We start from the raw sequence: 15,388 nt of genomic DNA, 5'->3' as shown, positions 1-15,388 counted from the left end.
AGAATCCCATTCTTAAGCTGTGGAAGTGGGGTGTATACCGCAGGGCTCCGGGGGCCCCCCGGAGCATCTGCCTCTCTCTCCCCGGGGTGGGGCTGAAGAGGCGGTGCTGCGGGCCTCCTTATCTCCAGAGCCAGCCTTGGCTCCCTGGCGCGGGGCCCCTCAGTCCGGGCTTTTTGCCATGGGGTCTCTGCTCCTCCTCTTGTTGCTGCTTTTGCTGTCGCCCTCCTACCCGCGAGGCGGGAGCGCGCGGAGGCGCCGGGGTACGCGGACGCAAGGCCCGGGAGGCCCCTCTCCCGCGCCCCCGGAGACCTCAGCACCCTTCTGGGTGCGCATAAGCCCCGAGTTCAAGGCCGTGCCGCCGGGGGGCTCAGTGTGGCTCAACTGCAGCAGCAGCTGCCCCCTACCGGAGGGTTCCAGCCTCCGCACCGAGCTGCGGCGAGGCGACACGCTCAGTGGGCCCGGTTGGGTATCCTACCAGCTGCTGGATGTGAGGGCCTGGAGCTCCGATGTGCACTGCTTCGTCACCTGCGCGGGAGAAACGCGGGGGACCACCGCCAGGATTACCGCCTACAGTGAGGGACAGGGGCTCAGGCCTGGCTGGGGTGAGGGGAGGAGGACGGAGCGGGGGTAACTGACAGTCGCGCCAGGGGGAGCCCTCGGACCTTGCCCAGCGGCCCCCTCTTGCTTTAGAACAGCCACACAGCGTGATCCTGGAGCCTCCGGTCTTAATGGGCAGTGAGTACACTCTGCGCTGCCATGTGACGCACGTGTTCCCCGTGGGCTTCCTGGTGGTGATTCTGAGGCGCAGTGGCCGGGTCATCTACTCCGAGAGCCTGGAGCGCTTCACCGGCCGGGATCTGGCCAACGTGACGCTGACTTACGCGTTACGCGCCAGGCCCAGTGACTTCGGGCAGCCCGTTACCTGCCACGCCCGCCTCAATCTCGATGGCCTAGTGGTCCTCAGTAGCTCGGCACCCATGACGCTGCCAGTCCTCGGTAAGGCACCCTTATAACCCTGGGAAGAGTGGGGAAGGATTATGTGGGCCAAGCCAGAGCATGTCCATGCGGGTCGTCACCCCTCCAAGGGCTCTGTTCCTAATTCTCCCCTCTTGTCTCCAGCTTGGAGCCCTGCGTCCAAAGCCTTGGCCTCCACCTCCATCGCAGCCCTTGTGGGGATCCTTCTTGTAGTGGGGGCCCTCTGCCTGAGAAAGTACCTCTCGATGAAGTCTCGGGCATAGAGGCAGTGGTCCATGCTGGCTGAGCTGCAGGAAAAAGGAATCTGGAACATTTGGGGGAAGCTTGCCTGGATCAATAAAGCCTTCCTCAGCCAGCTTCTGCCCCTGGGCATAAAGGTCCCCCATTAGTGCACCTCCTCTGACTGAAGTGGTCTTCTTTTTTGGCCTTGCCTCTAGCATTTTCTCCAAATTCCTGTCTCCCTGAGGGCACCTGAGGTTTTTCACTCTGGGATCCCATACCGGAGCCCCATTCCCTCTGCATTCCCAGCCGATGTAGTAAAAACTTCTCCCGCAGGCATTATCAGTGCGGTGCAGAGGGGCAAGGCATGGGCCCAGGGGGGCTTTAGGCTGTGGGAAGGCTGGTTCATGGTATGGCTTCTCCTGATTGGCTCCAGCGCTGCCACGTAGCAGCTCTGATTGGATGTTAAGTTTCCTACCCCCGCCCCCCCGCCCTTTAGACCCTGCACTTTCCTGGAGGGCAGGGGTGGGGAGAGAACTAATCCCCATAGTTCACCATTAGCTCTGGGAGTGAAAGCACAGGTGGGCTGGGTCAAATGTACTTTGTGAGGGACGTGGATACGCAGAAAGGATATCCATGTGTTGACTGCGGGGAAGGAGCAACCAGATGGTGGGGTGGGGGGCGTGGTGGTGTATGTCACAGGTTCGCATCCTGGAAACGTCCTGATAGTCACCGGGCCTGGTGAGCAAATGGAGGGTGTCCAAACCTGGAACCCAGATGCGGGGTCAAAAGTATCACAGTTGGTCTCTTGATCTCGCGTGGACGCAGAATCGGGGCCTGCAGTGGATGCCTGGCAAGGCCCGCGTGGTCCAGGGCCCCGCCCGCCGAGCAGAAAGCGGATTCAGAAGTGCTCTTTGGCGGCTCCTGCTCACACAAGTCGCGTAGACACGTGCCCGCTGCACGCTGGGTAAATACAGACCCAGAGCCGAGCCGACCCTAATTTAGACGCCCGAGAACGCTGCGCGCAAGCACACGTGTTCCCAACTGGCTGTCACTTTCGTGCCCGCCCCTTCTGTCGCGTGCGGGGGCGGAGCCAGAGAAAGACTAGAGGCGTAGCTGTAACCCTCAGTTCCCAGGGGTTAAAAGGGGAAGGATCAGTGAGGGAGGCATCCCCACATCCTCCCCTAGAGCCTTCTCATCCCCAGCCTGCGCGTCTCAAATCTCTCCTAGACCCCAACCCATCTCCGCTCCAAGGGGGGGCTGGTGGGAGGGGCTAAATGTGGAGGCGGAGCTCGGAGTCCAGCTCATTATCATAGCATCTGAGCAAGGGGTGGGGTGGGGGTTTGAGAAGGGCAACACTGCATCCCCACCACCTCAGCGTCTCCGCCGGGGACGACGCTGGAGTGCGCAGCCGCCCCCAGAAGGCTCCGGGCAATGGGGCCGGCCTCCATTTAGACCCTGGGGGTCGCTCGCTCCTGCCAGCACGCCTTCATCAAGGCCGGTAGCCTGGTGCACGCTCGCCTTCCCGTCCTCCCCGCGCCGCCTCTGCTGCCGCCCCCTCCTTGGAAACCAAGTTACCAACGTTAAACCAATCCCCAAGCGCAACTCAGCCTCCTCCACACCCCACCCGCCGCGCCGCGCAGTCCTCTAGCCCAGCTCAGCGCTCGCGCTCCCCTCGCCTCCTGCGCTTCCCCCGCGGCGGCGATGCCAGGACCCTCGCCAGGGCTGCACCGGGCGCTGCTCGGCCTCTGGGCTGCCCTGGGCCTGGGACTCTTCGGTCTCTCAGGTAAGACCCGGTCCGGCTCAGGGTGGACAGGGCGGGGTCGTAGTTTCTGGACCTGAGAAGTGGCCACAAGCCCCTCCCCGCTCCTCCCTCGCCTCGCTCCCAGGCTTCTGACCCCACCTTGAGCCCAGGGCCTTCTTCTCTATCCCTCTTCCCCCCCAACACACACTGGAGACCAAGCTTCCGGACTCCTCGCTCACTCAGGTCTCTACCCTACCTTCTTCGAGATCCTGGGTGCTCTTCTGCACCCAGCCTCGAGCTCTGGAGACTCCATTATCTCCTCTGTCCCCTCCCGGGGTACCTCCTCACGCTCTGCTATGCACCATGGTCCACGGACTGGCATCTTCACCACTCGAAATCCACGAAGACCCAATCTCACCAACTGCCGTGACTCCGAGGCGCTGTTCCCGCTCCATCCGGAGCCCTGGCAACAGAGTCCACCGGCTGTTCCCGCGGTTCCTTTCATGAGCCCAGCCCCGCGTCCTCTTTCCGTACTCTTCACCCGGCTTTGGATTCCTCCCTTAGCCTTGCTTGACTCAGCCTCATCTCTCTTTTGCCCTCGCTTCAACCAGTCTCCCCCTCTCCTGCCGAGAACCGTGAGAACCAGTCCGCTTCCCTTCCCCCACCCGGGGTCCCCTCTTCCCAGCATTGCTGTGTGCGTTGAAAACCCCATGTTTCCTCTCATCTCCCCCTCCCCCCCATTCTTCCCCGTCACTCCATCCGCACCTTGGAGAGCAGGGCTCTCCGTTGCAATGTACCAGAGACACCCTCGAGGTCTGGACCGTGGGAGCGCGCTTGTAAACCTGAGACCTGGGCAGGACTTGGGACTCCTGGCTGTGGCCTCTGCTCATTCCCTGGGAATCCTGGGTCTGCATAGGGGCTCTTAGATCCCAGGGAGGTGGCTCCCAGGCTGAGCTCGCGTTTCTCCGGACAGTGGTCGCGCAAGAGCCTTTCTGGGCGGACCTACAGCCCCGCGTGGCGCTCGTGGAGCGCGGGGGATCGCTGTGGCTGAATTGCAGCACCAACTGCCCACGGCCCGAGCGCGGTGGCCTGGAGACCTCGCTGCGCCGGAATGGGACCCAGAGGGGTTTGCGTTGGCTGGCGCGGCAGTTGGTGGACATCCGAGAGCCGGAGACCCAGCCCGTCTGCTTCTTCCGCTGCGCGCGACGCACACTGCAGGCGCGTGGGCTCATTCGCACTTTTCGTGAGTTCTCAGAGGCCAAGCTACTTTCCCTCCCTTCCAGGCCCCGCCCCCTGGGTCACGGGGTCCTCTCCTACAGGCCCCACCCTCTGGATCAGCACGCCCTCCCCCTCTTGGCCCCTGGGTTCCAAGCCACGTCGTGCTGAGCCCTGGCATTTCCAACAGCCGTGGTTCCCCGTTGCAGAACGGCCGGATCGTGTAGAACTGGTGCCGCTGCCTGCCTGGCAGCCAGTGGGCGAGAACTTCACCCTGAGCTGTAGGGTCCCCGGCGCTGGGCCTCGTGGGAGTCTCACATTGACCCTGTTGCGGGGCGCCCAGGAGCTGATCCGCCGCAGCTTCTCCGGGGAGCCTCCCCGAGCGCGGGGTGCGGTGCTCACAGCCACGGTACTGGCTCGGAGGGAGGACCATGGGGCCAATTTCTCGTGCCGTGCGGAGCTGGACCTTCGGCCGCATGGCCTGGGGCTGTTTGAAAACAGCTCAGCCCCCAGAGAGCTCCGAACCTTCGGTGAGTGGGTGTGAGAAGGGGACCAAGGGGGGCCGGGCCGATGTTTAAGAAGTTTGGAGGCAGAGAAATCTGAATTCTAATTCTTACTCTAACACTCACCAGCTGAAAGTTATTTTCCCCTCTGTGCCTTGAGGATAATACCATAATAGAGTGCCTGTAAAGTGCTTAGAACATATTGAGCGTCAATACATAAGTTCAAGCTCTGTTCTTCTACTCCCAGCTCTGCCTCCGGAACCCCCTCGCCTCGCTGCCCCCCGGCTCTTGGAAGTGGGCTCAGAAGGACCTGTAAGCTGCGCCATGGACGGGCTGTTTCCAGCCTCGGAGGCTGAGGTCTACCTGGCGCTGGGGGACCAGAGGCTGAGTCCCGATGTGACCCTCGAGGGGGACGCTCTCATGGCCACTGCCACAGCTACAGCTAGCGCAGAGCAGGAGGGCGCCAGGCAGCTGGTCTGCAACGTGACCCTAGGGGGCGAGAGTCGAGAGACCCAAGAGAACGTAACTGTCTACAGTAAGAGCGAGTGAAGTGGGGCCTCGGCGGCTCGGGGGTGGAGCCAGAGGAAGGTGAAGGCGGGGCAAATAGTGGGTGGGGCCCCTGGTATCGGAATAGGCGTGGCCCGAGAGTCCCGAAGGGGCGGGGCAGATGGAAGACTCAGTAGTAGCTGGAGAGGCGGAGTCTGAGCTGCCCAAAGGGGAAGCTCGCAAACCCGACGAGGATCCCTAGAGATGTGGCCTGACCACCTCAAGGGGGCGGGGCGAGAAGGGAGAGGAGCCTGAACAGCCCGAGGGGCAGGGCACGGTCCCCACGGTTTGGCTGAAGTGGGGAAGGTTCGGGCTGATAAGGGGCAGCCTTGAACCGCAGGAGGGGCATGGTCAGTGGTCTCCCGGCCAATGCCCCGCCCCCAGGCTTCCCGGAACCCCTCCTGACCCTGAGCGAGCCCAACGCCCCCGAGGGGAAGATGGTGACAGTAACCTGCGCAGCCGGGGCCCGAGCCCTAGTCACACTAGACGGAATTCCAGCCGCGGTCCCGGGGCAGCCTGCCCAGCTCCAGCTAAACGCCACCGAGAACGACGACAGGCGTGGCTTCTTCTGCGATGCCACCCTCGAAGTTGACGGGGAGACCCTGAGCAAGAACGAGAGCGCCGAGCTGCGCGTCCTATGTGAGTTGGCCTTTAACCTCTCGCCTACCTCCGCCTGCCTGGTCTCTGGCCGTGTCATGGAAGTGGAGGATTTCCCCACGGTCCACGTCTAGCCTCTTGTATCCCATGCCCCTGCCCGCAGACGCCCCCCGGCTGGATGATTCGGACTGTCCCAGGAGCTGGACGTGGCCGGAGGGACCAGAGCAGACGCTGCGCTGCGAGGCCCGTGGAAACCCAGAGCCCTCGGTGCACTGTGTGCGGCCCGACGGCGGGGCGGTGCTGGCCCTGGGCCTGCTGGGTCCGGTCACTCGCGCGCTCGCTGGAACTTACCACTGCACCGCGACCAACGTCCAGGGCCAGGCGGTCAAGGACGTGACTCTGACGGTGGAGTGTGAGTGGAGGTGCATAGGGCGCACCTCTGCCTGGTTCTCAGGGTCAAGGGGTGGCCTGACTACAGAGGAAGGTGGAAACAGGGTCTGAGGCGTGCCTTTGAGCAGGATTTTGAGAAAGGCAAGAGGCTGGTGAGCCGGATTGGGGGAAGATCTTAGAGAAGGATGGAGGGGAAGGGGTGGACATGTCCACAGGGGCCTGGGGCCTGGCGTTTGAGCTGAGTCTTGGAAACGTCGGTGCTCCAAACTGGCTAACAATTTTTAAGCTAAAGACTGGGGAGGGTCCTGTGGGCACTTTGTAGGAATCAGGAAAAAAGCACACTTCAGGGCTCAGGAAGTCCCAAAACAGTGCACGGCTTGACTGGAGAGAAACTCCTTTGCTTTGGTGTCCCTTTGCAGAGCGTAGCCTACCCGCCTGGGATGGGAAAAGGGTCTAGGGATATTAGACCAGTCCCTAAACCCCAAAACTCAACAACGCTCTCCTCTCTAGACGCACCAGCGCTGGACAGTGTGGGCTGCCCTGAACGAATTACCTGGCTGGAAGGAACAGAGGCCTCCCTGAGCTGTGTGGCCCATGGGGTCCCGCCACCCAACGTGAACTGTGTGCGCTCTGGGGAAGCCAGGGTCGTCGAGGGCCTACTGCGTGTGGTCCGGGAGCACGCGGGCACCTACCGCTGCGAAGCCACTAATGCTCGAGGGTCTGCAGCCAAAAATGTAGCCGTCACAGTGGAATGTGAGTGGGGACAACACAGGGCAAGATGGGGTACGTCAGAATAACCCTGTCCTGACTTCCAGTCCCTCTGCCCCCCAGATGGCCCCAGTTTTGAGGAGGTGAGCTGCCCTAGCAATTGGACATGGGTGGAAGGATCTGGGCGACTGTTTTCCTGTGAGGTGGATGGGAAGCCAGAGCCAAGCGTGGAGTGCGTTGGCTCCGGAGGCACCAGTGAGGGGGTGCTGCTGCCGCTGGCACCCCCAGACCCTGGTCCCAGAGCCCCTCAAATCCCTAGAGAACTGGCACCCGGAACCTACATCTGCAACGCCACCAATCAGCACGGTTCCATGGTCAAGATGGTCACCGTGAGCGCTGAGTGTGAGCGAGGCCCAGGCGGGCGGGGAGTAGGGGGTGTTCCAGGTCCCGGCTTCTCCCTGAACAACGAGCCCCCCCGCCCCCACCCCATGGCTGTTTTGCAGCGCCACCGCAAATGGATGAATCTACCTGCCCAAGTCACCAGACGTGGCTGGAAGGTGCCGACGCTGCTGCGCTGGCCTGCTCCGCCCGGGGTCGCCCCTCCCCACAAGTGCATTGCTCCCGGGAGGGCGCGCCCCGGCCGCAGCGGCTGCGCGTGTCCCGACAGGATGCAGGCATCTACCGCTGCCTGGCCACCAACGCGCACGGCACTGACGCTCGGATCGTCACCGTGGGCGTGGAATGTGAGTTGCGGGCAGCACCAGATAGAGGGCATCCGGTCTCTAGAACAGTGACTAAAAGAGGTGGGATTCCCCGGGGGAGTTCAAGGGCACCTCCCCAGTCCCATTTCTGGGGACAAGGAATCCTGGCCTTAACGTGAAATGTTAAGGGTAATGAAAACTCTAGGGAACAAGAGCCCGAGCCCGCCCCCGCCCCCTCAAGTTCTGGGTCTGAAGGGCCCTGGCGTGGGTCCCCACCTCCTTCCATTCAGTGAAGCAGGGCTCAGGATTTTAGTCCCGACAGCAGTCCAGTTGTAGTGGGAGGGGGCCCTGAAGCGAGGCAGGATCTTCGCCTGCTCATCTCAGGAGGGGCGGTCTCAGAAGGGGGCGCTCGGTCAGCGGCTGGCCCCTTCAACCTCCTGTCCCCTGTAGACCGCCCCGTCGTGGCCGAGCTGGCTGCCTCGCCTCCAGGAGGCGTGCGGCCAGGCGGGAACTTCACGCTGACCTGCCGAGCCGAGGCTTGGCCCCCAGCCCAGATCAGCTGGCGTGCGCCCCCGGGGGCGCTCAATATCGGCCTGTCAAGCAACAACAGCACGCTGAGCGTGGCGGGCGCTATGGGCAGCCACGGCGGCGAGTACGAGTGCGCAGCCACCAACGCGCATGGGCGCCACACCCGGCGCATCACCGTGCGCGTGGCTGGTAAGTAGCAGCTGGGGGGGGGGGTGCCTGGGCGAGGCATCTACAGGGGGCTGCGACCTGCGCCTTGGGACTCTTGAACCCGTCCCTGCCTCCCTCTCAGTCCCCACAGATGAGACAGAAGTGAGCCTGGGTGGAAATTAGGGGCGCCCTGGTGGGTGGGGCTTTGATGGCGCAGTGGGGGTGGCAAGTGGAAGGAGAGGGAGCTGACTGGAGCCCAAGGGAAGGGAACCTTCGGGGCTGTGACTGCTGTGAGGAGGAACTTAACTTGGGGTGGGTTCTGCGTGGTGAAGGCTTGATCCAATTCACCTTCCAGCGTGCGGCTGTGGAGAAGGGGGTCTGGAGAGGGACAGAGGCAGAGGATAGTGGTGGGGGCCCAGCAGGATCCTGCTGCCGCTTCGCGTATCTCTGGGGCCGGGGTCTTTCTGGGGTGGATGAATGACTGGGTTCCCCCTGCCCCACCATCCTTTTGAGGGTGGGGAGAGTTGCTTGACTTCCTGGGTATCTGTGGGGCTAGGGGCTTAAATCCTCCCTGTGATGGGGTGGCCCATAAAATGGGTCTAGGGTCTCACCCGAGCTGGGGGTGGCCTTACTGGGGTCTCTCCTTTCCTCCAAGGCTGGGTTCCCTGGGGCTCCCTGCCAGGCGCGTGAGAACTGACCTCATGCCTGTGGGGAGGGGCAGAAGTGGCCCGGGCTTGGCGTGTTGGACGGGTGGGGGGAGCTCGACCACCTTCTTTGAGCGTCTGCACCCCGCAGGTCCGTGGCTATGGGTCGCTGTGAGCGGCGCGGCTGGGGGCGCGGCGCTGCTGGCCGCGGGGGCCGGCCTGGCCTTCTACGTGCAGTCCACCGCCTGCAAGAAGGGCGAATATAATGTGCAGGAGGCCGAGAGCTCGGGTGAGGCCGTGTGTCTCAACGGCGCGGGTGCCGGCGCCGGTGGGGGCGGGGGCGCCGAAGGTGCAACTGAAGCTTCGGGCACCGCAGAGGCGCCGGCGGGGGGCGAGGTCTTTGCCATCCAGCTGACGTCAGCGTGAGCCCGCTCCCCTCTCCCCGCGGGCCGGGGGACGCCCCCCAGACTCACACGGGGGCTTATTTATTGTTTTATTTATTTATTCATTTATTTATTTATTTATTTATTTTATTCTGTTCAAGTCCAGGGGCGTCACCCCCCATTTTCTACCCCCCTTACCCAATAAAGTTTTTATAAAGGACTTCGGCTCCATCTGTTTCCGTCTGCGATGCAGAAGCAACGCAGGGCTCGTATCCCAACCCTGTGGGTTATTTATTCAAAAAACCCTTTTTGCTTTTGAGGGCCTACTATGTGTCAGGCACGGTCCAGGCCGCCATTTCGCGATGTGACCGGGAGTTGGCGCTCTCCGTGACCTGTTTTGTGCTCTCCCTGGACCCTTGGGCGGGGGTGGGGACCTGGCTCCTTCCTCCCTCTCTAATGCTTATCTCTTCCGCCCAGCGCTGCCCTCTAATCCGGCTAATGTTGGGGGTGGGAGCTGGGTGCTTCCCCCAGGCCTGCTTCCAGGAGGAGCTGAGGCTGCCTTCCCTGGATGGGTGGAGGCCCTTTCCCAGGGGTCTGGGCATCGCCCCAGCCCTGAGGCCTTGCAGGGATGGGTAAACAAAGCTGCAGCTCCGAATGTCAGCCGCTGCGTTGCCCTTCCTATTACAGGGTGCACCCCTGCCCCACCCTCAAGGCCTCCTCCATCCTGTGTCCATCCGCGGGGCCTCAGTTTACCCGCAAGCTGCCTTTCGACTTAGCCCATCACGATTCAGAAGAGACACATAGGGTATCAGCCGCATCCCCGCCCCCTGCCCACCACCAGTCATCCCCCTCACCCCCCACAGCAGAAGGAGAGAACAGCTGGGCCTCCTCCACCCCCAGTTTCCTCCTCCCTCAAAAGCAGGAACACAGAGCTGCCAGAAGGAAGCGGGCCTGGACTGCTCCAGCTCCACCGGCTGCCCCCCACAAACATTTCGGGAGCAAAAGTGAGAGCAGGAAACTGGGGCACTAGAGGCTAAGCCAGTGCCGGGTGCCAGGTACAAAAGGCCACAAGGCCCAAACGTGGTGCAGCCCCTGCTGTCCAGCCCCCATCACCTCTCTCCTTGCCCACCGCATCCTTGAGGTTCCGTGAATCCCAAAGTCCCGCCTGCCACAGGGCCTTTGCTCTTGCCGTTACCTCTGCCCCAGGTGTCCTCACTTCAAATAGTCCCATAGCTAGTTCCTTTTTTTTTTTTCTGGCCGCACTGCCAGCATGTGGGATCTTAGTTCCCTGACCAGGGATCGGAACCCGTGCCCCCAGCAGTGGAAGCGCGGATTCCTAACCCCTGGACCGCCAGGGAATTCCCAGCTAGTTCCTTATTGTCAGGTCTCTACACAAAGGTCACACCTGCTCAGAGAGGCTTTCCCTGAGAACACGGTAGCAGCCCAACTCCTCACCTCCTTACATACTTTATTTTCTCTGTAGCATGATCACTACTTGACATTCTATTAGATACTTATTGAATATCTGTTTACTGTCACTCTCGAATATTGGCTTTGCTAGGGATCTTCGTTCTATTCATAACTGAGTGCCTCACTGGGACCTGGCACATAGTAGTTGCTCAATAAATGTTGACCACGTCAATAAAAACAGCCAGGGGTTTGTAGACACACAGTCTGAGATCCTCGTGTGCTGTGTCTCTCCCCAAAGAGCTTCTCCATGCTGGGCACTTGTGGTGGTGTGGGGGGGACAGGGCGTATCACGGTCAAGAACAGAGAGGTGGTGACCTTGGACCTCTGAAGTCATGGTCCAGTAGGGGATATGAATGTGAATGAAATAACCCTGGACCAGTACAGAGGTGAAACTTCTGGTAGGTTCTAAGAGAGAGATGAGCAAAGAGCTGAACTAGAGCCTGACGTGGGGTGGGAGGGGGGGTGTCCATTTTAGGCTGGGTGGTCAAGGAAGGGGTCTCTGAAGATGTGGTGTTGGGGCAGAGCCCATCCCCACTCCAGTGATGCGAAGGCAGCAGCTACAGGAGACCTGGGGGAGGGTGTTCTGAGGCCAAGCAAGGGGGGGAACTGAATGAGTCAGGGATCCAAGGGCTGAGGAATCTGGACCCAAGCCTTCCCCACAGGCTCACTCAGGAGAGTCAAAGGGGGTCTCAGAGGGGCTCGCCTTCCCAGGGCCAGTGGACCTGCAGGCCTCACTCACCCCTCACAGCAGGGACCACCCCTGCCCACTCTGCATCTCACCCATCCTTGATGCCCCCCTCCCCCCCCCCAGTGAGTAGTGGTAGCCTCTGTGTCCCAGCAACAGGGGTAGAGCTCAGCGTCTCCCATGTGGCTTTTGGCTTCAGGTTGGGGACACACTTTGGTGGGGTTAGAGGGGGGACACAGTAGGGACTGGTGTGTGGAAGGATGCAGGACGGGGACATTCTGTAGGCAAGGGTGGAGCTGCCAGATGAAGGGCCCACTTGTGTGTGTATCACCGTGGGCCAACTTGTGCCACCTATGTGTCTTGCATGTGTGTCTGTATCGTGCATGTGTATGTGTCCTGTGTGTATATCAACTCGTGTGTCTATCGGTGGATGTGCGTCTGTCAATGTCTTGCTGTCTTGCGTGTGGTCTGTGTGTCTCGTGATTGTCAGCACATATGTGTCTGCTGATGCGTCTCTGGCCGTGCCGCGAGGCATGTGGGATCTTAGTTCCCTGGCCAGGGATTGAACCTGTGCCCCCTGCAGTGGGAGCACGGAGTCTTAACCACTGGACCCCCGGGGAAGGCCCACTGTGTGTATCTTTCTGAACGTGTGGTCTGTCTCTGCATGTGGTGGCTGTCGCCCTGTATGGGGTGCTGTAATGAATGTGGCTAATTCCCAGGTGGTGCCTGTCTACATGACTGTGTGTGTCCCTCAGAACCCCACTGAGAAAACTCCTCCCCCACATTCCTGGGCCGGGGCGGGGCGGGGAGAGGCGGGTGACGGCGCGCAAGGTGGGATCTGGAAGTCACAGGGCCCCTTATCTGAGTAGTTCTGCTCTTTATTTTCACTGCTATTCACAGTATGAGTTTCACAGCCATGAGCATTTCCGGAGGGGGTGAGGTGCTCAGCCAAGCCTGGCTGAAGCAGGGGCCAAGGAGGGGGCCAGTGACCCCCTGAGCCAGGAGCTCTGGGGCCTGAGGCCTGGGTCTTCCACCTGGGGTCTCTGAATGGGGAGGGGGCAGAGAGGAGGCAGGCTGGGCCCCTCAAGACTCAAGCTCTTTCCCCTAGGAGGCCTTCAGCCCATTCTTCCCCTGGAGAAACTGAGGCAGGACAGGCTCGGCTGGGTGAGGAAGGGCTTACCCTTCCTGAGTTGGGACTGGGTGGGGACCCAGCGACACCCCACATCTGCCACACAACCTCTTGGGCTGGACACTTTTCCTGGGCACCAGCCAGCAGCTGGAGCACCGGGTGCCATATTTCTTGTACCTGGGATGGGGGTGCAAGAAACCAACATTCAGCAGGCAGCAGGGGCCCAGAAATCACCACGAGTGAGCCACGTTCCCCAAGGGGTGGGTGTTTTCTCTTCCCAAAACCCCACACTGGCTAAGCATGGACTGATGTGAGGACCCCACCCCAAATCCCTCCTCCATTTTGAGGACCTGATACCACAGGCATTGCAGAGGGGGGTCCCATCTTCGGCATCTCTCCAGAGTGGGGTCCTCTGGGTCCTACAGGAAGCACAGCGTCGGGGCCCTGAAAGGGAAGAGGCCAAAGGGCAAGGGTCAGAGGCCAAGAGTCCGAGCTCAGGAGGCCTGTGTGGGGTGGGCATTTTGGGGGTGGGTGGGGTCTCCGTGAAGGCCCCACCCAGCTCCGGGCCAGCCCCGGTGTTGCCAGATCTAAGACAGAGGGAAAGCCAAGAAGGGAGACAGATGGCAAAGCTCAGCAGAGGAAGAAGCCGGGGGTGTGGGTGACTCAGCCTGAGTGGAGGGGGATGCTGAGACTCCTCCTGGATGGGTCTAAATAGGGAAGCGGGATGGGGAGAAAGACAAGGAAGAAATGAAACCCCCAAGTATTTATAGCTCTCAAGTCTCCAGGACTCACCCAGAGCCTCGCTGCCTCCTGCGTTGGCCTCTGGGCCTCTGGCAGGGCCTGGCGGGGGACCCTGAGAGCGGGTGCTGCAGGCCAGGCTGGGGAGTAGACAAGGTGTTAGCACCGAGGGTCTGTCTGTATGCTGTACCAGACAGCCCCCAATTGAAGATTTATGATCAGGCAACCCCCAAGGGGAGGCATCTGATGTCTGAAAGGCCTGGCCTTGCACCTCATTAATATCACAGACATAATCATTTGAAAAGACAGTAAGCCTGGGGCCAGCCTGCCAGGTTTGTTTTTGTTTTGTTTTGCTCTTTTTTTTTTTGGCTGCCACAAGCGGCTTGTGGGAATTTAGTTCCCCGACCATGGATTGAACCCGGGCCCATGGCAGTGAAAGTCCACGTCCTAACCCCTGGACCGCCAGGGAATTCCCCAGCCTGCCAGGTTGAAAGCTCAGCTCTCCCACATCCTTGCCGTGTGACCAAGGACAAGAGATCTCTTCCTCTGTGCCTCAGTTTCTGCATCTGTAAAGTGTGCCTCACAGGGTTCAGCAAGCCCATACACACCAAGTGCTACCTGTTACCTCTATTACTGTTGTCATGTCTGACAAACGGTAGCTACTATCATTGCTTGGAAAACTAACAGAAGCAGCAGCCCCGGGTATGGTCAGGCCTCTTAAGAGGAGACCCGGGCTCAGACCTGGATGTGACCGGCTCATAGCAGCAGGGACAGGGACTGACACCAGCCTGAGGTCTCGCCCAGAGATGGGGCCATTTGTAAGGCAGGGCTGAGGTGGGAGTCCATGACGGCATTCCTGGGAGCACCTGCCCTCGGGCCTCTGCACTGTTACCACTATTACTTGCATAAAGGGTGCCCTTGCCCAGGCCAGCCCCTACCTGTAGGTGGGTATGATCTGTAGGCTGGAATCTGGCTTTATCTGAAACTTCAGGGTCACCCCCTCGAACCGGGGGTCCACTTTCTCGGCGCCCCGCTGGGGGTTCGACTGCTTCCGGGGTCTCCTCTGTGGCTGGGCTGAAGAGGCCGGGGGAGCCACTCGGGGCCCCAGGCTGGGGCTCTGCTGGCTGATTGGGGTCAGCATGTTCTTGGCATCCTTGGCCAGAGGTAGGGCTCCCAGAGCCTCCAGGGCCTTCGGCTCCCAGCAGGGCCCTAGGGCCTGGGTGTCCCAGGTGGCGGGCTGGGCCAGCCTCTCTGCTGTCTCCTGGGGGAAGTGCAGGGCGGTGACCGAGTCCTGGTGTGCAGGCCAGAAGGACCTGGGGACAAGGGGCAGTGTGGTCACCCCACTCCCTGGGCGGCACCTACATGAGTCTCAGGCACAGGGGGCAAGGAGAACTGTATAGCCTCTGGCCCCCATATGACTCCAAGTATCCCTGGGGACCAGAACCTCTTCCTTGTAAGTACCAGTAACTAACATTTTGACCCCTGAGTAACCCCAGGAACCAGAGGTCATGATCCCTTGACCACTGGGCCAGGTTGGGGGAAGGGCCGCTCCTTAACGCACCTGCCAATGGGTCTGAGGCATCCTGGGGTCCTTGGCGCCTGCTGGGTGGCGAGTTCCGGGGGCGGTTCGGGGTCCAGACAGGGCGGCGCCAGCAGCTCTCGAAGCAGCGTCAAGTCCGGGTCTGGCTCGGCCTCCATTGTGCCCCAGCCCTTACCCACTTCCCAAATCTCGCCCGGCCCCGCCCACGCCAGGCCCACCCGATGAGCCCCACCTGCTTGGGGCGGGGGCGCTTCTGGCCCTGGGTGCAAGGAGCTCCACCTGAGGAGGGCGGGGCCGTGGGATCCGGCGCCTCTGGCCGGCAATATTGGGTACCGGCTTCGAAGCCTCCACCCTCAGGCCAGCCTCCGTCCCTCTCTCCCTTCCGACTCTGCTCAGGTGGCCTGATCACCCCTTGCGGCCACGAGCAGCCTGGACCCCTCCAAATCACTCCGCGGCTGAGGGGCGGGGCCTTGCCACGCTGATCCTCAGGCTCGCGGACCCTCACTATGAGGCCTCTTTCTCAGTT

General features: G+C 61.3%; 3 protein-coding genes across 3 annotated transcripts; 2 read left to right on the top strand and 1 right to left on the bottom strand.

Moving 5' to 3' along the window:
- Positions 1 to 178: 178 nt before the first annotated feature.
- On the top strand, positions 179 to 1,238 carry ICAM4 (intercellular adhesion molecule 4 (Landsteiner-Wiener blood group)). Its single transcript, XM_060092283.1, has 3 exons — positions 179 to 572; positions 691 to 996; positions 1,120 to 1,238. Exons 1-3 carry the CDS (start codon positions 179 to 181, stop codon positions 1,236 to 1,238), a joined length of 819 nt encoding a protein of 272 aa, XP_059948266.1.
- Positions 1,239 to 3,729: 2,491 nt separating this feature from the next.
- On the top strand, positions 3,730 to 9,488 carry ICAM5 (intercellular adhesion molecule 5). Its single transcript, XM_060094477.1, has 11 exons — positions 3,730 to 3,751; positions 3,912 to 4,160; positions 4,258 to 4,683; positions 4,904 to 5,191; positions 5,587 to 5,841; positions 5,963 to 6,211; positions 6,700 to 6,942; positions 7,021 to 7,299; positions 7,401 to 7,640; positions 8,049 to 8,315; positions 9,069 to 9,488. The coding sequence occupies exons 1-11, from the start codon at positions 3,730 to 3,732 to the stop codon at positions 9,341 to 9,343; spliced, it is 2,793 nt and encodes a 930-aa protein (XP_059950460.1). The 3' UTR covers positions 9,344 to 9,488.
- A 3,143-nt stretch (positions 9,489 to 12,631) lies between these two features.
- Positions 12,632 to 15,020, bottom strand: ZGLP1 (zinc finger GATA like protein 1). The gene is made up of 5 exons (XM_060094476.1): positions 14,884 to 15,020; positions 14,261 to 14,635; positions 13,377 to 13,462; positions 12,935 to 13,028; positions 12,632 to 12,761 (listed from the first exon to the last, which is right to left on the bottom strand). Exons 1-5 carry the CDS (start codon positions 15,018 to 15,020, stop codon positions 12,632 to 12,634), a joined length of 822 nt encoding a protein of 273 aa, XP_059950459.1.
- Between the last annotated feature and the right edge of the window lie 368 nt (positions 15,021 to 15,388).

This window comes from Mesoplodon densirostris, chromosome 3, assembly GCF_025265405.1.
Source record: "Mesoplodon densirostris isolate mMesDen1 chromosome 3, mMesDen1 primary haplotype, whole genome shotgun sequence".
NCBI lineage: Eukaryota > Metazoa > Chordata > Mammalia > Artiodactyla > Ziphiidae > Mesoplodon > Mesoplodon densirostris.
The sequence above is the reverse complement of the archived record's forward strand: the minus strand, read 5'-3'. Positions and strand labels throughout refer to the sequence as shown.

Excerpts from the sequence above, each read along its gene's own strand:
- ICAM4 (XM_060092283.1), top strand. The coding sequence starts at position 179 with ATGGGGTCTCTGCTCCTCCTCTTGTTGCTGCTTTTGCTGTCGCCCTCC. Across the intron at positions 573-690 it reads CGCCAGGATTACCGCCTACA|AACAGCCACACAGCGTGATC; the intron begins GTGAGGGACAGG and ends CTCTTGCTTTAG. Across the intron at positions 997-1,119 it reads CATGACGCTGCCAGTCCTCG|CTTGGAGCCCTGCGTCCAAA; the intron begins GTAAGGCACCCT and ends TCTTGTCTCCAG.
- ICAM5 (XM_060094477.1), top strand. The coding sequence starts at position 3,730 with ATGTACCAGAGACACCCTCGAG. Across the intron at positions 4,161-4,257 it reads GCGACGCACACTGCAGGCGC|GCCCCACCCTCTGGATCAGC; the intron begins GTGGGCTCATTC and ends CCTCTCCTACAG. Across the intron at positions 7,300-7,400 it reads GGTCACCGTGAGCGCTGAGT|CGCCACCGCAAATGGATGAA; the intron begins GTGAGCGAGGCC and ends GCTGTTTTGCAG.
- ZGLP1 (XM_060094476.1), bottom strand. The coding sequence starts at position 15,020 with ATGGAGGCCGAGCCAGACCCGGACTTGACGCTGCTTCGAGAGCTGCTG. Across the intron at positions 13,029-13,376 it reads AGGAGGCAGCGAGGCTCTGG|GGCCCCGACGCTGTGCTTCC; the intron begins GTGAGTCCTGGA and ends CTTCCCTTTCAG. Across the intron at positions 12,762-12,934 it reads TGCAATGCCTGTGGTATCAG|GTACAAGAAATATGGCACCC; the intron begins GTCCTCAAAATG and ends CCCCCATCCCAG.